At 44.6% G+C, this 23,574-nt stretch overlaps 1 protein-coding gene across 5 annotated transcripts in view; it reads right to left on the bottom strand.

Annotated features, from left to right (window-relative positions):
• Window positions 1–201: 201 nt before the first annotated feature.
• Window positions 202–23,574, bottom strand: part of PDE8B (phosphodiesterase 8B) — a 228,602-nt gene continuing 205,229 nt past the window's right edge. For 4 of the 5 annotated variants that reach the window (XM_019728158.3, XM_019728159.3, XM_019728156.3 and 1 more), the window contains exons 12-22: window positions 21,144–21,221; window positions 18,877–18,953; window positions 17,259–17,423; window positions 15,190–15,235; window positions 14,636–14,771; window positions 13,569–13,767; window positions 9,249–9,466; window positions 7,447–7,567; window positions 5,321–5,488; window positions 2,511–2,640; window positions 202–1,944 (exon numbers count right to left, since the gene is read on the bottom strand). In XM_019728158.3, coding sequence (XP_019583717.1) covers window positions 1,835–1,944; window positions 2,511–2,640; window positions 5,321–5,488; window positions 7,447–7,567; window positions 9,249–9,466; window positions 13,569–13,767; window positions 14,636–14,771; window positions 15,190–15,235; window positions 17,259–17,423; window positions 18,877–18,953; window positions 21,144–21,221 — 1,448 coding nt within the window. In that variant the 3' untranslated portion in view covers window positions 202–1,834. Of the gene's footprint in view, window positions 1,945–2,510; window positions 2,641–2,663; window positions 2,818–5,320; window positions 5,489–7,446; window positions 7,568–9,248; window positions 9,467–13,568; window positions 13,768–14,635; window positions 14,772–15,189; window positions 15,236–17,258; window positions 17,424–18,876; window positions 18,954–21,143; window positions 21,222–23,574 lie in introns of those variants that run through there. The other variant, XM_088796580.1, reaches the window with a different exon arrangement.

Raw genomic sequence — 23,574 nt, 5'->3', positions numbered from 1 at the left:
GTCAGGAAAAGGGTGTCCTCACCTCAAGCAAGCGTCTGAAGCCTAGGCAAATGATTTAGCTCCTTAAAATGAGGTACTGACATCCTGAATAGAATGTGTTCTGCAAACAAAGTGTATGACTCATGAAATAAAGGACACTAAACTGAAAATTTGAAATTACAAAAAATTTAGGCCAAAGAGGAGGTAAAATAAAAACAGCTGTTGGGAATGAAAAATGGCTGTAGGAATTTAGTTACAAGTAGTTCACAAAAACATTTTCATCACATTTACATATTGCAGCATTACAATACAAAGCTACCTGCTGTCCTGACCACGCAACTTTTCTTATCATCTAACAAAAATAATTTAGATACATTTCTTTGCATGTAATTGTTGTATGTTTCCATTTTTTTGGGTACAAAACATAGGGAAAAAAAACATTGGCACATTATGTAGTGATAGATCTTTTTTTGTTCTTCCCATGTACTAGTTCCAAGTATTGTGCATTCCAATTTTCATTTGAAAAAAGTAACTACTGATTCAGTTAATTCAGTCTCTGTTTATACCTCTTAAAAGTGCAGCATGGAGTACAGAGAATTTGAAAGAAAAATGAAGATATTTTGTTTACTGAGTTTCTGATATTTACAATACATAGAGAAGAGTTGGCTGGTAAAATAGAAAGGAAAATGTCAAGTCTGATTTCATGTAGATCACAGAAAGTTGTGAAAAGAGCTGTATAAAAATATGCATTTGTGCTTTAGAAGCTTTTAGCATACAATTAATAGTATTTACTGCTTCCCCATATGTCTATTTTCTGACATATTTACACATCTTGCAATCATTTTTTTTTGTACATTAAAGGAAAATGGCATGATCTCAAATATGGACAGGTTAAAAACATCTGAACCTTGAAACTTCCCCTCCCCCCTCCCCAAATATATATGTATAGATGGTACATGGTACAATATACTCCATTGACTTATACCCAGAAAATTTAGATTGATTTAATAAAAATTTTAAACAGCAAATGTATAGAAATCTTTTTTAAAAAAGCTCGTCTAAGGGCATTCAGATTTGATGGCTTTTATATCTAATACTATATAGTGCCTTGTGACTGCTTCTGTTAACCATAAATAAGGGAAGCTCACGGAGTCCCTTGAAACAAAATGTCACTCCCTTCCCCATCATAGATGGCTTTCTGTTCAGATGAATGCCTTTTATAGGAAAGGCGGCTCACAGGCTGCTGCTAGCAGTCTAGAGAAGGCACTCACCAGGCCAAGGCTGTGTTCTCACGTGGGTGTCACACTTGGGTGTCTTCCATCAGAAGAACCCCCGAGCCATGGAGGCTGTGAAGCTAACCGGTGTATCAATAATTTGGTCCTAGTTGTTTTGCTCATTTTATATAGTTTTCGCTTAGATCTTATGAATCCTTCAGACCAGTGCTCTTAAGGAAAACAGTGAAGCTGAGCAGTGACGACGACGTATGACAGTAAGATACGAGCTGCACACCAGCTGAGTGACTTGCTCATCATCCCGGGAAATGCGCTCAAAGGCACCGGGTCTGTGCTGCTGCTGGCCTGCTAGTTACAGTCACGCAGCTCGGTGGCTGGCGAGGGCACAGGATGACAGCAGGGCGAAAGCTCTGTCACTAAGTGATTGCACAAAAGAACATACATTTTTCTTCATGGCACTTTCTAAAAATGAAATTTGGGGACCTAAATGATTCAAGGTCAAATACTAAACATTCCCTCCTTAACCTGTACCTGTCATTTTCCTTCTAAAGGACAGCCTCTCAGTTACACTACTGGGATTCACTGTGCCCTCTGCAGACAACAGGTCCTCTTCTGTCTTGGCTTTAGCTGTCAGATGGAAGCCTCAGACTTTTGCACTTTAGGTCATCTAATGTCTTCCAGTGTTTGTAGTTATTGGCCAAATGTTGCATCAGGGCTGGCAGATGTGCAAAGGCTGCAAGGACGGAAAAGAATCAAAAGAAGCCTGTTAAGTTAGACCCCAAGAGCGTTTATAAGGCTGGGGCTCCACGGAACAATTTGGGATCAGAATTGGAGGACAGGGACCCTAGGTGAGGCCTTAGGCTGCAAGTGAACACACAAGCGTGGGAAGGATAATCATGAAACACTCGTGTCTGGAATACAAACAGGTCCTTTTAATGAAAGATTGAAAAGCTACTTATCAGTGACATTACCAAAATACGGGATTCACAGTAGACTTAATAGATTTTGTGTTCTTTCTAGAGTTTCCTCCAATGATAGAATAAAACTGCCATAAGCTTTGGAAACATGTCCTTTGAAGAGGTGAAGACTTGTTTATCAATTTACCAAACATCCACTGAGCCTCCCGTACACTAGGTTCATGCTAGGTGCTGGGGACACAGCAAGCGTCCCTGCACCCCACTATACCTGGCCACAAAGAGCTGACTTAAACCATTTCAGTCACACCCTTGCCCAGCCCATGTCACTCAAGGGGAGCACATACAGGACAATGCTGTGTGGCTGACCGCACACAGGACCTACCGTCCCAGGCAGCAAACATGTCTGTGAGGAAGTAGTCGATGAAGGAGATCTGGGACTTGGGGATGCTGCAGCTGTTCCGGTCAAACACGGGCATCACCACTGGCAGCCCCTGTCTCTTCTCTTCGTCCGTCTGTAAAGCACACAACACACACAGGGCAGTTGGGCGCGCTGGGACCCATCGGAGCGGTTCCAGGAGCAGCTGGTTTCCCAGAGCAACCCTGTGAAGACGGGCCACCAGCCAGCTGGACGGTATAGATGAGGACGTAGGCTCAGCAAGGTCCTGAGGCTTATTTTATAAGTCAACCACCTGAGGAGATGCAGTGACTAAATTCAGGTCCTCTGCCTCGCAAGTCTCGCATCGCGTGTGCTAAACCACAGCCCCTCCTGAAGTCCTGATCCTCTAAGGGTTCGTACCCCCTTTTCTGAGATCTGTTTGCATTATTGCAAGGTCAAGACTATTTTCAAAGTAACGCTAATAAGTACTAACATGAGTAATACTAACTGCCATTTGTACTGAGTATGCTGAAGCAATGGTGGGTAAATCTGCTGATGCCTGAGCAGGAACCAAAGAACTGGCACCAAGCTGGACTAATAGTCATTGTATTAGTCACTTTCACGTGCTTGCAGTTAAAAAAGAAAGCCTATTTCATTTAAGAATATCCTCACTGGGGGCGGACGGATGGCTCTGTTGGTTAGAGCCCGAGCTCTGGGCAACAGGGCTGCAGGTTCGATTCCCATATGGGCCAGCGAGCTGCGCTCTCTGTAACTAGAATGAAGTCAATGAGCTGCGGCTGAGCTCCCGGGTGGCCAGTTGGCTCAGTTGATTGGAGCGCGTCCTCTCAACCACAAGGTTGCCGTTTCGACTCCCGCAGGGGATGGTGCGTTTGCGCTCCCTGCAACTAGCAACGCCAACTGGACCTGGAGCTGAGCCGCGCCCTCCACGATTAAGATTGAAAGGACAACAACTTGACTTGGATGGAGCTGATGGGTCCTGGGAAAAACACACTACTGTTCCCCAACAAAAAATCCTGGAAATACACACTGTTCCCCAAATAAAGTCCTGTTTCCCTTCCCCAATAAAATCTTTCTTTCTTTCTTTTTTTTTTTTTTTTTAAAGAATATCCTCACTAAAGCAGTAAGAATTATGAGCCTTATTAAATTTGGACCTCGGAGCATGCATCTTTTTAAGATTCTGTGTGACAAAACGGGAAGTACACATAAAACCTGTGTTGTATACAAAACGATGCTGGTTGTCTGAAGGAAAGCACTTAGGCAACACAGCTGAACTACCCCAATGGTTTTCATGGAACATTATATTTTTACCCAAAATAAGGACAAACTTGATTGTTCAGATTTGGGTATTGCACATACAGTTCACTCAAGGTGTGTGTAAATCTGAGTATTTTACACATTGGAGTGTACGTTTCTATGCGTATGGCCATAATTCACCGAGCTGAATATTAAAATCCACATTTCATGGTGTGTTGAGCCAGAGGCTAGCTGATCAGGGGCCTTTATTTGCTGTCACTTTTGATTTTTAGGTCACGTTGTCTTATGAACATCATACAATTTCTTTTTGGGATAAGGACTCCTCCTAAACAGGGAGCTTAAAGAACTTAAAAGTAGTGCTTTCCCAGTTCCTATTCATAAATGTTGAGAATAACTAGGATTCCAAGGCCTCACTGTGGGTCCTGGGAAGCCCACTAATACCCACCAGCTTTGGGCTCAGCTGGCTCCTCTCGGGTCAGTCAATCGGGCAGCCTGAAAATATCCACTGTTGTTCAAGGAGTAGTTTGCTTTTTGTTGCTGTTTTTTCTCCCTCTTTCTGGCAAGCCCAGAACTGCCTGTCCTACTTTTCTTCAATTTAGGGTCTCTCTTCCTGGCCTCGAAAGCTGCAGTTATGTTACGGAGTCCTCAGCTGGCCATTCCCCCTGCCGACCCCTTCCAGATATAATCAGCTGTTTATCCTGCTTCTGGTACATTCCAGCCATGACAGCAGACTCCTCTCCCCCCACAAATGCATTATTATAGCCGCTACCTGTGTGTGTGTCTTTCTGTCATACATGTACATCAGTGCTCAGAGCCTCTTCTCTGCAAGTAGGCCTATATTTCGAATGGCATCTGTGGTCTACTACTTCCTGGATTTTTCTCTGTAACTCCTCCTCACACTGCCAAAGTGAGCTAGATACTGCTGCTCTCCTTATATAAAAATTCCATTTTCCCTCCTTACAAATTTTTGCTCCTAATGCTTTCACCTATCACAGTCCTTTCTTATTTCCACGTTTCTAAATCCTTCAGAATAACAGCTCTAACATCATTCCCACAAAGCCCTTCTTTTACCAAGAAAAAAAATCTTTCTGAACTCATAGTACTTCACATACACCTCCATCAGAGCATTTTCATTTGTTACCAATGTGTGGACCTATCTATTTCTACCTCTCTCCCCTACTGTATTACGTGCTACCCATGGGCAGGGGTGTTTCTTACTCATGTCTGTGATGCACCATGGAGATAATAACCTAGTGAACGAATGGGTGCTTTCCCAGTTTTTGTGTAAGTTCAGGATGTAACATTTGAGGATGAAAAGATACTTCCAGTGGCTCAGTTCATTCCCCTCCCCCTCGAGAGGCTGCGGTTAGGACCAGTCTCCCGAAGGAACCAGAAGTCTACTCCAGGCAGGTGTGAGCCATTTCCTCCCAGGGAGGAGTCATTTACTAATTGACAGTGACTCCGCGAGAGAATCCGTGGAGTTCTGTAACCTGGGGCCATTCCCGGAAGAGAAGTGGAGCTTTCCTAGAGAGGCCACGCACCTGTGCAAAGTACTCCTCAGAGATCCTTCCGGCCCATTCGATGCACAGGTCCAGGGGGCGGCACGGGTTGGCCACGTCTGCACATTTAATCATCATGCGCTTGATCAGAATCTGGTTTTCAGGAAAGTTCTTCCCGATTGGGTTGCAGTCGTAGTCGCTGCCCTCCAGCTGGAAAACATTGTCAGGTGAGGCTAGTGCAAGATGATGGAGGAGGCCACGAGGGCTAACTGACTGGGCATTGGATGGTGGTCGCCTGGGCACTGAGGCATGCCTGAGACTCGGCGAAGGGGGTGTTCTCATTATTTCCTGATACAGTCTTGTTCAAAACAAAACAAAACAACAACATCTCAAGCAATACAAAAACATAGAATTTAAAAGGTCAAAGTTCCTGTCACCACTCATCTACCCCCTCACGTCCATCCTCTGTCCAGAGGTAACTGCTACAAGCAGTTTTCCTGTTTTGTTTTTGGCAAGTGTAATCTTAAAGACACAGAGCTTTTCTCCCAGTTTTATCAGGAAGTAAATAAAAGTAGAACTTTCCACTTCTTTAGTACATTAAAGATGGGGAAGTAACACATACATGTAACCCTTCGGTGATTTCTTCATTTATTTCTGTTTATGCCTACCAGCTCCCTCTCTCCTAGGACTTTTCTGTCCCGTCGCTACTTAACCACCTCCTCTTCCTTTCCTTTTCCTTTAAGGTATGTGTCCACCCATGCTTTCCTGGCTTCTCCTCTGACTGGGGGGTAGGGAGTGTGGGCCATGTAAGTTTTGGGGTACCAGGAGCAGAAAGCAGGCCAGGCCAGGAGCAGGTGTGTTCAGCCATGTTTAAAAAGGCTGGTCGTTCACCAGTACATGCCTCGTGACGCACGTCAGTAGCTCTGAGCCAAGTGGCCCAGTCTGCGAGTAGGCTGACGGAAATGTAACAACAGGCCTGGAAGATTGGTCTTCTCTACCTTCAAAGACACCTTCGAATTGATTGTGTGAAAACAATTAGCTCTGAGAGCTCTGCCACGCTGGAAGACTGCACGGCATTAAGGCTTTGGTTTGGTTTGTTTTGAGACTGGACCTACTTATTAAACCATCAGTGGGCAGAATTATGTTCTGAAGGTGATTATTTTGATTACTTACCGTTGGGAGGATACTCCTTACTACAGTTACTGCAGTAAATAATAAATCTCAACACAGAGTTGAGGGCTTACTTGGATAGATGACCTTCCCAACTCTAAATTCTACTATTCTGCATCATTTTTCCCTCCTAAATCCTCAGATCCTTGCTCACTGAAGTTCTCTGTGGGAGGAGAGGGCCTGGCATTATGCTGTGGGATCCTTGGGGGATGGAGAACACAGGTGAGGTGGCCACTGGCCCCCCATCCGGGCTGGTCACGTGATGGATCCTACAGACAGTCTCCTTACTGATGGTCAAGTTACCTTTAAGACAACCATTCACCATCCATCTGCGTATGCAACCTCTCCTACTCAACAGGAGTGAGCAGAAAGCTTTTCTAACTTTGCAGGGCTATGAACAGCTTCATGGTTTCAGGGGGCAACTGATCTCACTTTAAACAAGAGATGTGAACCTTCTGTCCATGTTCCCAAAACTCAAATTTGTAGGGACTTTAATGCAGGTCCAAGATTTAAAGAGAAACAACTTATGCTTTTGTTTGCAACTAGTGACTCCCAATTTGACTATATATAATCTTGAGGTACTGATATGCTTTTAATGCAAACCAGCAAGAATATAGTTCTTTAAAAGACCCAAGTTTGAGGTTTCCTAATAGCTCAAAGAACAGAGAATTACAAAGGGCTTTGGATCCCCTGAAACACCACCACCTGTGCCTGTGTGCTGCCTGCAGCCTCCTTCCGTGATACGCTTTGGGCCCACGTCCTGTGTCATCACTGGCTTTCTTTCAGGGCCTTTCTTTCCAGGAGCCCCGAGTTGCTGTGCCACACTCTCAGTCTGTTCTCCTTCCCAAGGCAAACGAGTGGCCAGTACTCCCAGCCCTTCTTTACCAACTGCAAGCAAATAACCACCTTGTATTCAAGGGGGAGAGAAAATGCTTTGAGGCCAGAGTAGGCTGAATGGCCATACACTCTGGTGTCTCTGCTCGCATGGGTGTGCTCACCTCAGCGGCCATCGGCTTGTTGATGCTGTTCACAAATTTGTTCACGTGTTCAAAGTGTTTTGTCATCTCTGTTGCTAAAACCATGTCAATAATAGCCTGGCGCAGGGTTCGATAATGGTTCCTAAAATAACCAGGAGACAAAGAGCCTTGTTTACATCATGTCCCGAATTAGAACTGTTCTGCCACCATTTACCACAACCTAGGAGGAAGCTGGTGGCACAGGTAAGAAAGGAGTGCAGATCACAGACCGGTATACCTGCTCATCTTCCCACTGAGCCAGGACTTACTGACACTATTCCATTTTCCCCAGTGATAGCTGCCCCTCGTGTGATCTAGGAGCACATTAAAAAAAAGTACCTGTCACATGGTGGGTACTTATTTTACAAGGCGATTCCTTTCCACCTTCTCTTGGCAAGATCAAAACAGTGAGGTGCAAGGAACTGACAGGTTCCTTCCCTGCAAGGCTGATGAGCTCTCCCACTGCATTCAGTGCAGACGTGGCGAGTCTTACTACAGAGAGTGCTTAGTGGACATCTGGTCCTGTCCACGCGTAGAAAACGTCCCTGGGTTCTAACAGCCCATAGCCTTTATTTAGACGTTTGGTTTACAGGATTAACACATGAAAAATACTATCATGTTTTATTGGCCCAGTAATTGTGGTGTGGCTGTATTGCCAATAACCCTTCTTGTCTCAGTAGCCTAGCTGGTCACACATAGCATGGGGTTAGGTAGATGGGCCGGGGTTTAAATATTGCAGAAGACTGGGATTTATATTAGCGATGCATGTTCTGGAGAGGACCAAATTTCAAGGACAAACATGGACTGAATGTCGCCATAGGTGTTTCAGATGGGACTAAATGTCCTGCAAGGCAGAGAATTGTCATTATTTCTTTCGATGGTGAATGATGGCATTGGAAGAATGTTTTCCCATGAATAATAATTCTCTAAATTACAATTAGATAGAAATTGTAATGGATGGAATAACAACCCTGCCCCAAATTACTGTCTAGGTCTTACCATCTTTTTTCTAATTTCAAGAGCCAGAAATGGGGAGCTGAATAAAATTGGTTGTTGGAAAGAATTGTTTTTGTGTAAGTTTTAAAAAACAGTCCTTGATACTGATAGAACTTAAGTTGAAGGTGGAATAACTGGTCTCCATATTTCTCAGATTTCTGGAGATCAAACTGATAGGTTCCTGATGACAAGTGGGTGTTAGGCCTGCTGAGCTCCATGCTCTCTGTGCACTACCGTCTCCCAGGAGCTTGCTCTCCAGCCTGCAGGGTTGTGGCTGGCAAGACCACTTGCTTCCAGCTGTTCACATGTAGCCAGCTCTTCACACGTAGCCAACTCTCACCAGAAGAGCATACAACACCTAGGGGGAAACCTGCCCAACCTTTAGGACACTGTCTCCTTGTAAGTTAGGGTTTTAAGTGGCCAAAAACTGAACTGGGGCAAGACAGGGAAGGACACATTTTCCTTGAGTTACACAATAGACAAGATGTCCTCCTAGGAGGGTAAAAGGATCTACTATACAATCAATATTTACAGAGTTGCTGTGTATAAACATTTTCATGAACTCACTGAAGCCCAAATGAGATTTAAAAGGATGAACGCAGCCTAGAAAGTACCACGAAGTTGATAAGGGCAAGGTTATTATTGTACTGTCTGACACAATGGGACAGCTAGTCTCTCCCCTTCTCCTTTCTCCTAAGAGGAAGCTAAGTACTTGGAGAAGTTAGGGACAACTGAGTATCCTACCAATACCCCCCAAACCTGAGCACAGGGCCCAAAGCACAACCAACCTGTCAATATTCTTGAAAATGTTGCATTTGCTGTCCTTGACCGTCAGCTGGAAGGCCAGGGCTGTGTGGTGACTCTCCAAGACGGCGGTGTCATTATAGAGCACGGCAAGTTCGCTGCCTGCATTGCACAGGAAAGAGTTGGTCCTTCCCGGGTGATCCACATCATGGACAGTCGCAGCGATCAGTGCTGCCACCTCATCCAGCTGATCAAGGCTGCCCTGGGGTTGGGGACGCAAGGTTGAGCATTACCCACCGACGCAGGAGACCTTCACTCATCCCTGTGTCCTGGGCGGGGGCGGGCTCGGGGAGCTGGGATTCTCAGAATGTTCTCGCAGCCCCCTGAGCCTGCTCTCGCTTCCCACTTCCCGGAAGCTGAGAGGCTGCCTAGGACACAACGCATCGCCTTGCTGTGCTGTGGGTTATCTCAAGGGAAACAGAAATGCGAGCTGCAGTTATAATGGATACTAAGTGCTTTCTCCAGAGCACATTCACTCCAGTTCTGCAGGAAGACACCAAATGGCCCTTTTCAAATGCCTGCCATGTGGGATAGCCATGACTCTCTTCCATGAGCTGACAGAACAGAAAGTAGCCTATGATCACAAATAATATTCATTTTATTTGCCTACTTCTGAAAAGATTTTGAGTGTGGCAGTAAATGGCACAGATACAACACAAAAGGATTAGAACCAAGCAGACAACAGGATCAAGGTGAGGAGAATTTTCCTGGGAAAATCGAGGTGAAGGGGGCTCTTACTGTCAAGAACAAAATTCAGCTCTGGGCTAGAAGGTGGCAAAGGCAAATAGGGAAACTGTTTTTCTAAAGCTCTCATTATATAATCAAAGAATACAAATTAGAGCATCAAGGGATACACACGTTTTCTCAGCTCAGAGCTTTAGGAGGAAGTTACCAAATGGGTTATTGTTACATAAGAGACACTGTCCTTTTTGAATTCATTCATTCAGTCATCACTTATTGGATGCTTACTGGGTGCCCAGGTGTCCTGCAGAATGCTGAAACTACTGTGGTGAAATATACTGATGTCATCCTGGCACTAACAGAATTGATAATTTATGGGGAAGGCAAAAATTAGTAAAAACCAAAACCAAATAACTTACTGTGCGATGAGGAAAGAAGGAAGGTAGAGATGCTTTGAGAGTATAACCGTGAGGTCTGACTAGTTGAGGGCAGACCGTTCAGCTTTCTGTGGTGATGGAAATGTTTATGTGTGTGCTGTCCAATACAGTAACCCCTTGTCACACGTAGTTTACCAGACACTGGAAATGTGGCCAGCGCAACTGAGGAACTGGATTTTTCATTTTCTTTCATTTTAGCTAACCGTAAATAGCCACAGGTAGCTAATGGCTACCACACTGGACAGTGCAGGTTTGGAGGGTGGGCAGGGACGGCTTCTCTAAAGAAGCGACTTTTGTGCTGACGCCTGAAGGGTAAGCAGGAGTTGGCTGGGCAACGAGCGGCAAGGGAGAGGAGCCCAGGCCGAAAGAACAGCCGACATGACACTCCTGAGGGGAAACGAAAAGGGGATTTATTCAAGAAACTTAAAGAGCATCGTTGCGACTGATGGGTAGTGAAAGAGGAAAAAAGTGATCCCCCAAGGTGAGGCTGGAGGAGTGGGGACAATTTTTGGTATTTCCGAGTTGCTCTCATAGGCTATGGGAGGCAAAACTGCAAACTGCTTCTCAGATGCTAACAGGTAAGGAACCGTGAGTCTGAAAGCTTTCCTGAAAGCTGTCCTTACCCGAGGGAGCCATTTCCATTTCCAGTCCTGACCTGGAGCTGGTGGGCGATCCTGGCTCGGACCCAGTCCACACAAGCAGGTTTCCTGAACAGGGACAGCAGTTGATGCTACGCTTTCAGGCCTTCCCAGAGACTGACTCTGTAATGCTCAGGGAATGCCTGCCCCATTCTGCTGCTGGTCCAGAGCGGCCATGGTAACCTGCAGGAGCACTCAGGACACAGAGCTGCCCCAGCTTGGGCTCCACTCACTGATTCTGCCTGTGTGGTCAGGACCCATGGGCCTCAGCGAGTGTTTCTGGACTATGTTCAATCTGGCGTGGAGTCTGGGGCCAATTTAATTTTAAATTCTTCAGTGAAACAGATTCAAGTGACTGGAGTAGACAACACATAGATGAGACATGCCTTTTCCCAGCGTACACTGACTGAAACCTGGCAAAGGTATCAACAATGGGCCGCATTGCACTGTGTAATGCAATGCCTGGTGAGAAACAGGGGGAGGCAGGGAAAAGGCCTGGGCCGGCTAGCAAGCACCTGGCCCTTCCTATGGGAGGGAGGGTGGGGCTGTCTATGGCAGAAAACTTCCTACTAAACCTACGACATGAGAAATAGCAAACCTCAGAGGGGTAAGCATTTCTGCATGTTTTTCCTTCTCTACCCAGCAGGAGCAGATTTGGATCACACGGAGGCTGGTTGGCCAGAGTGGACTCCACCCTGGTCAGCCTTTCCAACAGTTCCTTGCCTAGGGTAAAGAGTCACTTACACCAGGAGAATAACCAAAGAATGCTGGCTCGCCTGACCTCTCCTCTTGCAGTGGTTCCTGGGAACCGGTAAGAGTGGGGAGAGGATAGGCTCTGAAACAAATCGAAGGGGAAAGTCAGCTCTGGGCATGCTACCTACGTACGTACACTACTGGGTTGAGGACGTGGAGCCACGTCATAGGGACATAGAAATTAGGGGTGACAGTTGACATGGGCATTTGGTAAGAACACATTTTCTTGATTCTCTTCATCAGCGGCAGGTCTGGTAGAAGAGGCTTCAGGAGTAAATCCCACTTGAAGTGCCTCACAGGGACCAATCAGGGATCCTGGGCTCCCAACTGAAACTCTGAGGTCAGGAGCCCCTTCCAGCCCAATTCTCCAAGGATCCTTGCAGCTCTAAATTTTCTGATTCTCTGGCAGGGGCTGCCAGAGGTAGAACGTGTCTTTTGAATTGTAAGGATATTCTATCTAGTCTTAGACTTGTTCTATTGCTGCTATTTGAGAAATTCAACCATAGTGTGAATACATTAGCAGAACTCACAATTTAAACAAAAATCCTTCTTTTAGGGGAGGGAGATAATAAGGTGACTAAGCGTTCCCTAATTTTTCAAAGATTCAATCTATATTTTTTTCTAGGATGGTCCTGCTTAAGTGTGGTTCATCTCTAATTCAAGACTGCAGTAGCTATAGATCACTTTGGAGTTGATGCCCTAGGAAATGCCCTCAGTTGGCAGTGTGCGACCTCAGCTGTATAACAGCACAAGCAGTGTCAGATGGGGGACCACGAACCTGGAGGAGGAATCTGGAAGTGTCTTAGCTCCTCAAAGAAAGCTGCTCTAGAAACACAGGCTGATACCACCTTTTCTTAAAGTAAGAGACAAAAATCTTCGAAAGCAGCATTCTTGAATCACACTCTTTGCTTTCTTGCTGATGCAAATGAATACCAGCATCAGCCTTTGGCAAAACTGAGAAGTAAACATTCCCCTCCCCATTTTGGTGCCATTTCTGCTCTTTCTACCTATCCCACTACCACTCTTCTCCTTAAGTACCTAGAGCCTTAAAACTAAGAAAATGATCTGAAGTTAGGCATTAGCTGATTGAAATGAATTTCAATCTCTATACAGCACTTCTCCCAGAGGTGTACAGTCTAAGCTTCAGTTCTAATTGTAGCAAAGGAATTACAAGCTTCATTGGGCAACGGATGGTAGTTGGGAAGGAGGGAAGGCAGGGATCTCTTGCCAGCTGTCATGGGTGTATACAGCGCTGCCCTACACATCAGCGCCTGAACATGACAGTATCAACTTCTGAGTAAGACAAAAGGACATGGGACTCTCTCAGGATTACACGACGGTCATTAGCATACAGACAGACACATTCACAGCTACCCAAAACACATAGATGCATGTAAATCAGTACAATGCTAAAGAGCTCATTACTACCTGGATTATAACACACCGATCGCCAAATTCTGATTCCAAAACTTAACCTCTGAACCGAAAAACCGTTTGATGTAACAAATTCTGTCCTCTCAGCCAGTATCACAAAGGGCTCCTATTTGGAGAGTAGTCATGGCATGTAAGTAAAGGAGCCACTCCAGTAGCATAAACCATTATTTTAGGCATTTGGAGAAGTGGAGGCTATGAGAAAAGACCATGTCTTAACAACACCAATATGACAAGTCAACTTGGTAGCAAACACAGCTCTTAAATTGGCTGCACAATAGCTGTTTGCCTCATATACTTATTAAGACTGAGTTCTTGAATCTCCAGTCTAGCAGGTAACTAGATCAGGACATCAAGATTCTACCTTCACTCTTTCCTTTCCAAGAAAGAAGGCGGTGGCGTGCAGGACGTCGGCAGCGTGGGTGGAGTTATGGTAGGCGTTGGACGAGTGGTAGTTGGCTTCAATCACCTGGAGCCAGGCCCGGAGAGTGGTTTCAGAACAGTGCAAAAACTCACATACTCCAAACCGGGAAAAAACCTTCAAGCCCAGATAAACCAAGGGCCTGGAAAACAGGAAAACAAACCCTGATTCATTGTACTCACTGGTCCAGAAGCTGCTTTCTTCGATGACACTAGGAATGGAGGCATTGTTCTTCTGATGCTTATTCCACATGCACGGGGGTGGGGGGTAAAATTATCTCCTCCCCCAATTACAAGGAGCCAGAGCATCTCCTCCTCACTAGCCACTTATTTACAACTAGGTGGTGGTCACTCCAAATGAGTTCTCGATTGTCTCTAAGTCATATGCCCTTCAGTGGCTCTCACAACCAAGAAAGGTCCCTGGTGTCCCTCTCCATCTCCACTTCTACGTAAGCGCTGTGCTTCCTTTGTGTCCCCTGAGGGGGTTACTGAGCCTAAGGACAAAAGGAATGGCTTGCGGGGTCTCAGCAAAATCCTGTCATTTAGTCATGTTGCTTATTTACAGGTGAGAACCATTCACATCCTATAGCCTAACAGCCTTCTCCTACTTAGAAGAGGACTTTCTGAGGTATCTAATCTCCCCTGCGCACAGGATGGGCCAATAGTGCCCTCAGCTCCTTTGGTAAGGTGGGGCTTCCACAATTTGGGGCTGAGGATACTGAGAACTCTTGGCTCAATAGCACAAAGGAATGACCTGGGTAGGTCTGAGAAGGACGCGCAGTATTTCCTCATTCTGGGTCATCGCCAGGCTGACCCCACACATCACCCACTAATACTCCTACTCAGGGGCCACAGTCTCTGCTCGTTCAACACTCCTCCAGCATGGCAAGAAAGGCAGAACCTGTGAGGTCTCTTGCAGCAAGGACTCACGTCTCCCTCAAGGTTTCCAGATGGGAACGTCTTGAGCTTGGCCATCCATCTTCCCTTGCTGGAGCCAGAGAGGCCACATACCTTTTATGTGTAACGGCTTCCAATTCAAAGATGTTGAACTCCCAACTCTCCTCATTATCAAGTAACTGAGCAATACAAGGGGGGACGTCGTTGATGGTTACTGGCATTGCAAGGTGACCGTGACTCTGGTGCACGTCTGAGAAACAGATGGGGTGGGGGACGCTGGTTAACTGTGGAATCTTGTGCCCCTGAGCATTTGTCATCATTTTCATGGCTGCTACTATAAAAAGGAAATCTTGAACTTCCAAAGGTAGGAAGATTCACTTCAGCGTTCTGCTCTGACATTACTGAATTTTGAGACTCCCACATAGAAAAATAATTCCGTTTAACTGTCTGTTGAAAGGTATAGAGATTTGAAATTCTTATTCCGAGACTAAGAATTCTTATTTTCAGAGAAGCCATTTTAATTAGGAGACCTGGTTTCAAGATACTTAAACTTCCGTGAGACAAACAGGAAGTAACACCAAGGTCTCCCCTTCCAAAGTAATCACCACACTGGGGAGGCAGAGGCCAGAGACAGGTTAGCAGGAACAAGTGGGCAGATGACAACTTACTCTTGGTGAACACATACTCATTTCCTGACAACCTTCTCAAGCCATCCTAGAATAGAGAAAGAGGCTATTAAAAGCATGCTTTATATGCCATTATCATTATTTTCACATTTCTGTCATTAGCCAAAGAGATTTGAATCCTGAACAACCCAGCCAATCTGGAACTCCAAACTGAAGCTCAAAATTAAATCAGAACAATAGCCACAAGACAGAGGAGCATCTCCCTTCCGTGGCTATTAGTCCTAGGAGACAGATATTGAGAAGAACGTGTATATGACTGCACTCAGGTCTTACACCTGAGCTGTGAGTTGGTTCTATTCTAATGCCGTCTTTCTCTTCTGGCGTTTGGAAGCCACATTAGTGAACTCACAGAAGTTATCTTGCTTTGGATGCATGTGATTTTGAAGGGACCCCGCTTATCTTCACAGGGACTGTGTTACTTGATTTACATATTAGGGAGCCACAGCCATGGGCCACATTTTAGGGATTCCTTAATCCAAAGCCTTAACATTTGGGGTTTAATTTTTGACTAATATTTAATTCTTTTCCAACTGTATTTTCCATTTTGCAACATGAGCATTGCTGCTAGCCTTCAAAAGAAAAGTTTCTGGATTTGAGGTCTTTGGAGGGACTGGACAGAATTCCAGTGTTCTGCCATTTACTAGGCTCTTGAACTAGGTCCTGGATGTTTTTTCATTGCAGGTTCCTCCCCTTCATCTTCTACCCATGTACCTAATTATTCAGATCTTTGTTAAAAGCCATTTATAATTGCTTGTCATCCCTAGAAAGTGTGTGCTAAGGTTTAAAGTACTAATGAAGGGCTCCCCTGAAGTCACATCTTGGATCTTTAGGCCAAGAGCTTAATTTTTACAAGTGGATAAAAGCAACAATGGCCACAAATGTTCTGCCTCTATGGCAGATATCACCAGGGACTCCTCTGTTTGATCTTTGCCTTTCTTTCTCCTCTTCCCTAAAGCTACCCTATAAAAATAGGTGGAATCCTGCCCTGGTTCCTTGCAGCATTACCTGGAGAGGAACCCCAAGATGGCATGGGAGCAGGGGGAAGGAGGGCAGATACTTTACTCGTTCCAGGAACCAGCACCCTCCTGAAAGGCCCCTGCCAGTATTCTCTACAACTGAAGTCTACACTGCATTGGGATGGGGCAGCCAGGGCCAGCCCAGGGGCAGGAAAGGGACAGGAGGTCACGCAAATTACAGTCTCACAAGAGACCTTTAATAGGAACAAGGAGAATGGGCCAGAAAGCCAGTCAACACTCAGCATCTGGGGGCAGGGCTCGATAAAAACCTTTAAAATAAAACTCATACATGACTCCTGGACTTTGCTTTTCCCCCAAAGAATTCTTCTAGCTGCAGCCTCTGATAAGGCACACAAATGAAGAACTGAATTTTCTTCTTTTACTTCACTTGCTGATAGAGAATGACTACAGCCAAATAGGTCACATACACGCACTAGAACAGGATGAGTCCTTCGAACTAAGCTATCTTGGTGGTTACAAAGGATGGTGTTGGAGTGCCCTCCCCTGCCCCACCAAGCCAGAGCAGCTCCATGCTCCTTTTATCCGATTACAAAGGAAACTGCCATATAAGCTTGTATTTAAAGAATGGTTGACACCTAAGACTTCGGAAACTAGTTCTGTAGTCTGAGTACAAACTCTTTCCTTATATAAAGAGCCTGAGAACCGTCAATCAATTCAACCTTGTACCAGGTCAAGGGGAAGAAGTAATCAAGGGTCCCATCATGCATATTGTACCCTCAATCAGCCGCCTATGAACTCCTTTCTGTCATCCAAATTCTGAAGGACCGCCTCCCACTGATATGCTCAGTCAGCTTTACAAGGCTTCTGCAGAGAGCTTTTACAGAAAGGTAAATGCAAGAAGTACTTGAATAATGCCACTCACATAAATTCTGATGCTTCTGGTTATACTGATGTTAGTCCCTACAACAGGGATTTCGGCAACTACAGGTAACAGTATATGTTATAAGTCACATGTACTCTAAAGTGTATTTAATGTTATCCCCCCTGCATTTCTGGGTTTTCCTCGTCACTCACAGTCATCAGGCCTCCGACGAGATCACTGGTGTGAGGGTCTTCGTCTTTGGTACCCAGCTGAGGGGAGTAGAGTTCCGTGGTCCGTAAAATTTCTAAAACTCTGTCCAACGCTTCTGCTACTGTGACGGGGCTGTTTTCTTGGGCTGCATTGATTATATTTATAACCTAAGGAAGTAAAGAAAGAGAAAGAGGAAATTTGAGGACATTAGGATTCTACTTCTCAAAAGTCATACCTATACCCGGAATCCAACAGAAATCAGGTGATGACGCATTGTTCATGAACAACGCTTTCACGCCACTCCTGCCTTCTTACTGAGGAGGGCTGTTCATCCCCCTCTCTTGGTGTTACTCCTACCTCCCTGACAGCATTTTTATCAGGTCCTTGGCTGACCTTTCTCCTCTAGCTGTCTTAGACAGGGTGGAGCTCCTCAGCGACTGCTGCTGGGCCTTTTTCTCACCTACAGTCCTTTCAGACATGAACTCTTTCACGCCCACAGCTTTGGACACATACGATCTGTGTGCAAAGGACTCTCAAATTTTCATCCCAGCCCTGAACTCTTTTTGACTTTCAAACTTATATATTCAATTGCTTATCTGACACATCTATTGAAATACTTAATGTCCAAAACTAAACTCATGATCTTTCTCCCCTCTCCCCAAAGCAAGCAAGTAAACAAAACAAAACATAACAACAACAACAAAAAATGGAACAGAAGAGCTATGCTACTTTCTCCAGTTTTTACACTGAAGGAAAAAAAACCAAGTCACTTCTATCCATCTTGTGCTCAAATTTAAAGTCTGAAAGGCCCTGATTTATGAATCACTTGCCCCTTGATTTACATTCTCTCCCCACCCTGACAACATAATTAATCTCCAAGTCAAATTGATTCGACCCCTAAATATTTCCTGATCTATTCATTTCATTCCTCTTCCACTGCTATAATTCTAGAACAGCCCTAACTGGCCTCTTTTTCACTCTTGCCATCTCCAATTCATTATCTGCATAGTGGCTGGATGTTCTTTTCAATAAACACACCTGATCGGGTCACTCCCCTGCTTTAAACTCTTCTGTGGTTTCTTCTGCCCATAAACTAAAATATAAACTTATTATGGCCCAATTGGCCAGAATGAACTGAGCCCTGCATAACTCATGTCTCCATCTGCTCCCCTCTGCTCTCCAAACTCCAGCCACCCTGACTTTCTTTCAGGTCCTCAAATGCTCCAATCCGTCTCTTCCCACCTCAGCGCTCCCTCCCTTGCCATGTCTGCTGCCTAGAATCCTCTTACCCCCTGTCTTCTCCTGTACCTTTGCATGCTTCAGCTCTTATGCCAAACATTACTTCCTCTCCAGAGAGACCGTCCCTGATCACCCCTCACCCCACCAAAACAGGGCCCTAATCTAACCTCATCTCCTAGAATCCTGTAGTTTTCCTTTATAGCCATTACTGTAATTTAGAACCACATATTTATTATGTGTTTATTTGTTTAAAATCTGTTTCTTCTACTAGACTATAAACTTGGTGATATCAGTGGTATGTCATTTTATCATTTTATCTCCAAAACTAGCCCAGTGCTAGGCGGCCCTGATTGTAGAGTGGAGGCAGCAGGTACCACTCACCTTTGTGATGGGAGCTTCGATGGTCATGGAGTGGATTCTTGCCATGGATGGATAGCGACGATTCTGTAGGCTTGGTGCTGAAAATAAGTCAAGAAAGATACACCTGGTTTTGGTGACTCTGCCTGACTAGGGGCAGCAAAGGAGCCCTTCATGGACTGGGAGCGTGATTCTCAAAGGACTGCTGTCCCCCTGCTGTCACCCCACAAAGCAATGAATTTACCCATCTCTTAACCTTAAAAGGCTAAGAGCTCAGCCACGACTTGCCAGAGTCTGGACAGGGTAGTCTGGCCTGGAACTTTGGTAGCAGGAAGGCTGTACGCATCCCAGGTCCACAAGGGGGATTTCAGAGAAGGTTGAGGGGATCCTGAGGCCCCACCCCAACACCTAGTGATCCCCCAGAACTCACTTTCCCATAAGTCACTAAAGCCCAGCTTGGGCAGCAGCATTACTTTCAGTCCTGTAACTGGGTAACTGCAGTGTGAGGGGTGTGGGGGGGCCACGAGGGGGCGGGGGCGGGGCAGACGAATGAGCCCGCTCAGCATGAATCAGGGCCAGGCACTCGCCTCCCTGAGCCTTCAGGTTCGTAGCACCCAGAACTCAGGGTGGTTCTAGCTCTCATCTGTAGAAACTTTCATGTTCAAGTCATTTAATTTTTTTGAACAGGTAATGTTTACATGCGGTCCAGAAGTCAAAAGGTAGAAACTTGACTTTAAAAGCATCGTTCTCAACCAGCTCTTCCTAGCCCTCCCTGTGAGGCAGGCAGGAGGGACAACGCAGGTTACAGATGGCTCACTGACTCCAGCCAGTAGCTGCAGAGCCGGCCTGCTGCTCAGCCATCGCTGTGGCCCCCTCTGCTGCCAGACAGCCACACTGCAGACCTCTGCATACTCTCAACCCTCCCTCTTTCCGTGCTCTGGAGTGAGGATATCCCATCTCAAACTCTGCTCTGAAAACTCATCTAGTTGACATTCCCTCATCCATTATCCTCTCCATCTAAACTGTATCCACATCTTCATCCATCTGAAAATATTTCAGTCCATCCTCTTTACATTCTCGGTCCCAATCCCTTGCATGCCCTGTGATTTATCCATCTTTCTCTATGAATTATCCATCTTATTTCTAGAATCTTTGGTTCTTGCTAGTTCAGCCGCTTCCCTCGTACTCATTGTGACCCAAAGGACTGAACAGTCCTTCACTTGCCCCTCGTTTATTCCCTTAAGTTACCATCCTACTTCTCTCCTTCCTATCACCGTCACTATCTATCCCCTCCTCATACCCCTAGCATCTGTCCTCCCATTTGCCAAATAAAAACTACCTGAATGAGTGAAATCCATTAGTCTGTGCTCAGCTCTTAAGCTCGTTGATCTCTGCAGTAGTTATCACTGCTGGCCATCTCCTTTCATCTGCTACCCTCTGTTCTTCGTTCCTGTGACAGTGGACTCACCCCAGCTCTCCTGTCCTCTCACTGGCCTTAGCTCTCCTGCCTTGCCTCTCATGGAGGGTGTACCCTCAAGCCTTGGACTTAGACCCTCTGTTCTTTCATCACACACACACACACACATACACACACCCCTTAGAGATGTTCCTCTGTTCATGGCTTCATCTGTCACCTCTAGGACCCCCAAATCCACATCTCTAGCCCTGAGGACCAGTCTTGCATTTTAGCTTCCTTGCCATCTCCACTAAAATAAAACTCATCATCGTCTCAACCTCCCACCTACCCATACATGGAGACTTTCCTATTTCTGTGAATTTACTTACATCTTTCCAGGCACACAGGCATGACAGTTCAGAATCGTCTCTCTGCAAACCCAGCTGATGATTTAGGCCTGACTGAACTCAAAAAATGTTTTGCTAAATTCTGCCTCGCAGTTTATCTGTGATGTTTTATTAAGGGAAAGCGTGTGTAACAGGTACACAGAAAACTGGGTTTGTATTGGCGGTGGGAAGTCAAGACTCTGGTCCCCTCTCTGCCCCTAGCACCCGCGAGTGACCCAGCTATTGGAACCCCGAGCTGCTCTGTGGTTCTGGCCCAGCACACTTTAGACCACCAAGAAAGTAGCATCGAGTCATTTCAAAGAGAGGACAAAGACTGTAAAAAGTAAAAAAAGAATTAAAGGCCTAAAAAGTGTTCAGCCTGTGGGAAAAAAGTTTCATTGAAATCCTACTCCTGGGGGTTTTGTTTATATGCTGACGACTTCGTGACTATATTCCTCTGTCATTTTCTATACTTATAAAAGATCAAGGAAATTTGAAAGACCTCTTACCATCACTGCCTCGAGATGATATCGACTTCACATCTATGGACTCTTTCCTCCGGTTCTTGTATCTGAATGAATGAGACTCTAAGGGTTTCAGATGAGTGACGGAGAGTGATTAGTTATCAGCTATCACAGGTGAAGTACAGATGCATTTTATTCCCTCATTCTCCAAAGGAAACAAGGTTACTTTCTAAGCACTATAAAACATTTTTAGGAACTAGTAAAGCACTTTCTCTTCAAATCATCACCACATAAGAATTTTCAGTGGTATTAGTTGTAAAATGATGCCTTTTCCTGTGGTACCACATTACATCATAGAAATAGGGCTTCTTATCAAGCCTTATTGAGATCCATTAATAACATATCTTTTTGAAAATAAACATTAAAACTTAGCGGGGGTGGGAGCTCATTTTCACCTGAAGGGCAATACATTTAACTGGCTGGGGAAGGCTCTTAGGGGGATAGCTGAGGAAATAAAAATACGAGTGAAGTCCACAGAGAGTTGAATGTACTTGAGAAATTAATGTGGACAATGTTCGGCCCCTCTGGAAAGTCAGACCTGTACATGGTCTTCTAGGTTCTTTTGAGGGTGTGAGTTCATCAAATGATGAAACTGCCGATCCCAGGAAGGAAGAAAGAAAAAGCAGTTTTATAATCGAACCGTTTCCAACAACTAAACCCTCACTTTTGTCTCCATTTTCTGAGGGAGAAAAGCACTTAAAAATTCTACATAAGTCTTTGCAGGCTTTGAATTTAACACTAACAATGTGCTGCGACATGAATGCAAGACCTAAGGAAACAGTGCACACCACCAGTGAGGACCGAGGGGTAAAAGTGTGAGGGCGCAGAGCCGGCTTCCGGCTTCTGAAGCAGGCATTTTCAGGGTGTTTGCGTCCTGTGGGAGTGACGCACAAGCAGGAGGGGGCATAACTGGGACACAGAACTGCTCTCACCGTGCTAACACGGGGCAGCCAGGCAGGTTCCAGCAGAAAGAATGCATCTCTCAGACACCAATAAATGATCATGTTCCAAGAAAGAAACAGAGGTTCAATAACGCTTTTTAAAGAATTGTCTAGTGACACCACACAAAGGTGTAAGAGCGTGTAGTACTAAACAGGATCAGCTCTAGAGCCAAATTGCCAACATTGAGATCTTTGCTATGCCATCTAGGAGCTGTGTCACCTTGGGAATGCTACTTGTCTGTCTCAGTTCCCACATCTGTAAAGTGGGGACAGTCATAGCAGTCATTCATCGGCTGTTGTGAGATGTAAATTACTTAACCCATGAATAACACTTAGAACAGGGCCAGCTACGTAGTAAGTATGTCGTTCATGTTGGCTACTATATGTTATTAATCTGTTCATTTGCACATGTACCTTCTTTTTAGGCACACATGAAATCATGTGACAATATTGTTCTAGTACTTGCCGTTTGCACTTCATAATATGTTTTAGATACTTTTCTAGATCACCTTTTTAACCATTTACTTTAGTGTCCTAAAAAAAATCTGATTCAGTTTTTTTAAAAGGCTACAACAATAACTAAACCTGAATTATATTTATCCAGCATGAAGTGAAAGGCAAAACTGTTAGAAAGTGGATCTGAGCACCACAGCTACAGAGCCGTGTCTTAAATGTTCTAACTTAAAATATTCACTATCTCTTTGCCTAATTTTGTCTTCCAGCCTCTGCCTTAATAATTTCCCTGGTCTTGGACATGAGTTTCAATATTTCTTTATAAAGACAACTGTAATGACAATTGATAAAGACAATTATAATATTAAAGACAAATATAATAATAAGGTTTGGATTATATGGCATCTTTCAAACTCTCAGAAACTAATAATGGTCACTTGGGAGACATGCGTGTTTAGCCTATTCAGAGACTTACCAATCATATATGTTGCTAACATTTGTTTACCAGATATAAATTAAATCAAACTTATTAAAGATTTAAGATTACATTCAAGAATTCCTCAAAATGTAGTTTCTAAATAAAACTAAAGTAGGGAGGTTAATTTACCAGCTGTGGGCCCAGGTTGACTGGTTGAATCCTGAATCATGCATTAGAAATTATTCAAAGATGAATAATGCTTATTCTTCCTGATTTTATCTCAGCTAAAGTTAAGAGAAACTATAGCAATCGAAATGATTAAAAGTTTGGAGAAATTATTCTTCAATAAAGGCCATTTAAATCAAAGAATTTGTTATTCATTCTCTCAACAAATGCTTGTGGAATGAATTAAAAAAACAGGGGGAAAAAAGGATAAAAGTTTTAAATAGCTGTACCCAAAGGCAAAAAAGGATATCGTATCACCAATTAAAAAAAAGCTACAACTTACTGAGTACCTACTATGCACCAGATACTGTATTTCCATATTTACTTTAAACAGAGAAATTACATGATCATTAAAACAATTCTGAAAGCTACATATTAC

Source organism: Rhinolophus sinicus, chromosome 3 (genome assembly GCF_057876585.1).
Source record: "Rhinolophus sinicus isolate RSI-liver-muscle chromosome 3, RSI-T2T, whole genome shotgun sequence".
In the NCBI taxonomy this organism is placed as follows: Eukaryota; Metazoa; Chordata; class Mammalia; order Chiroptera; family Rhinolophidae; genus Rhinolophus; species Rhinolophus sinicus.
Note: the sequence above shows the minus strand (reverse complement) of the source record. Positions and strands in the feature narration are given on the sequence as shown.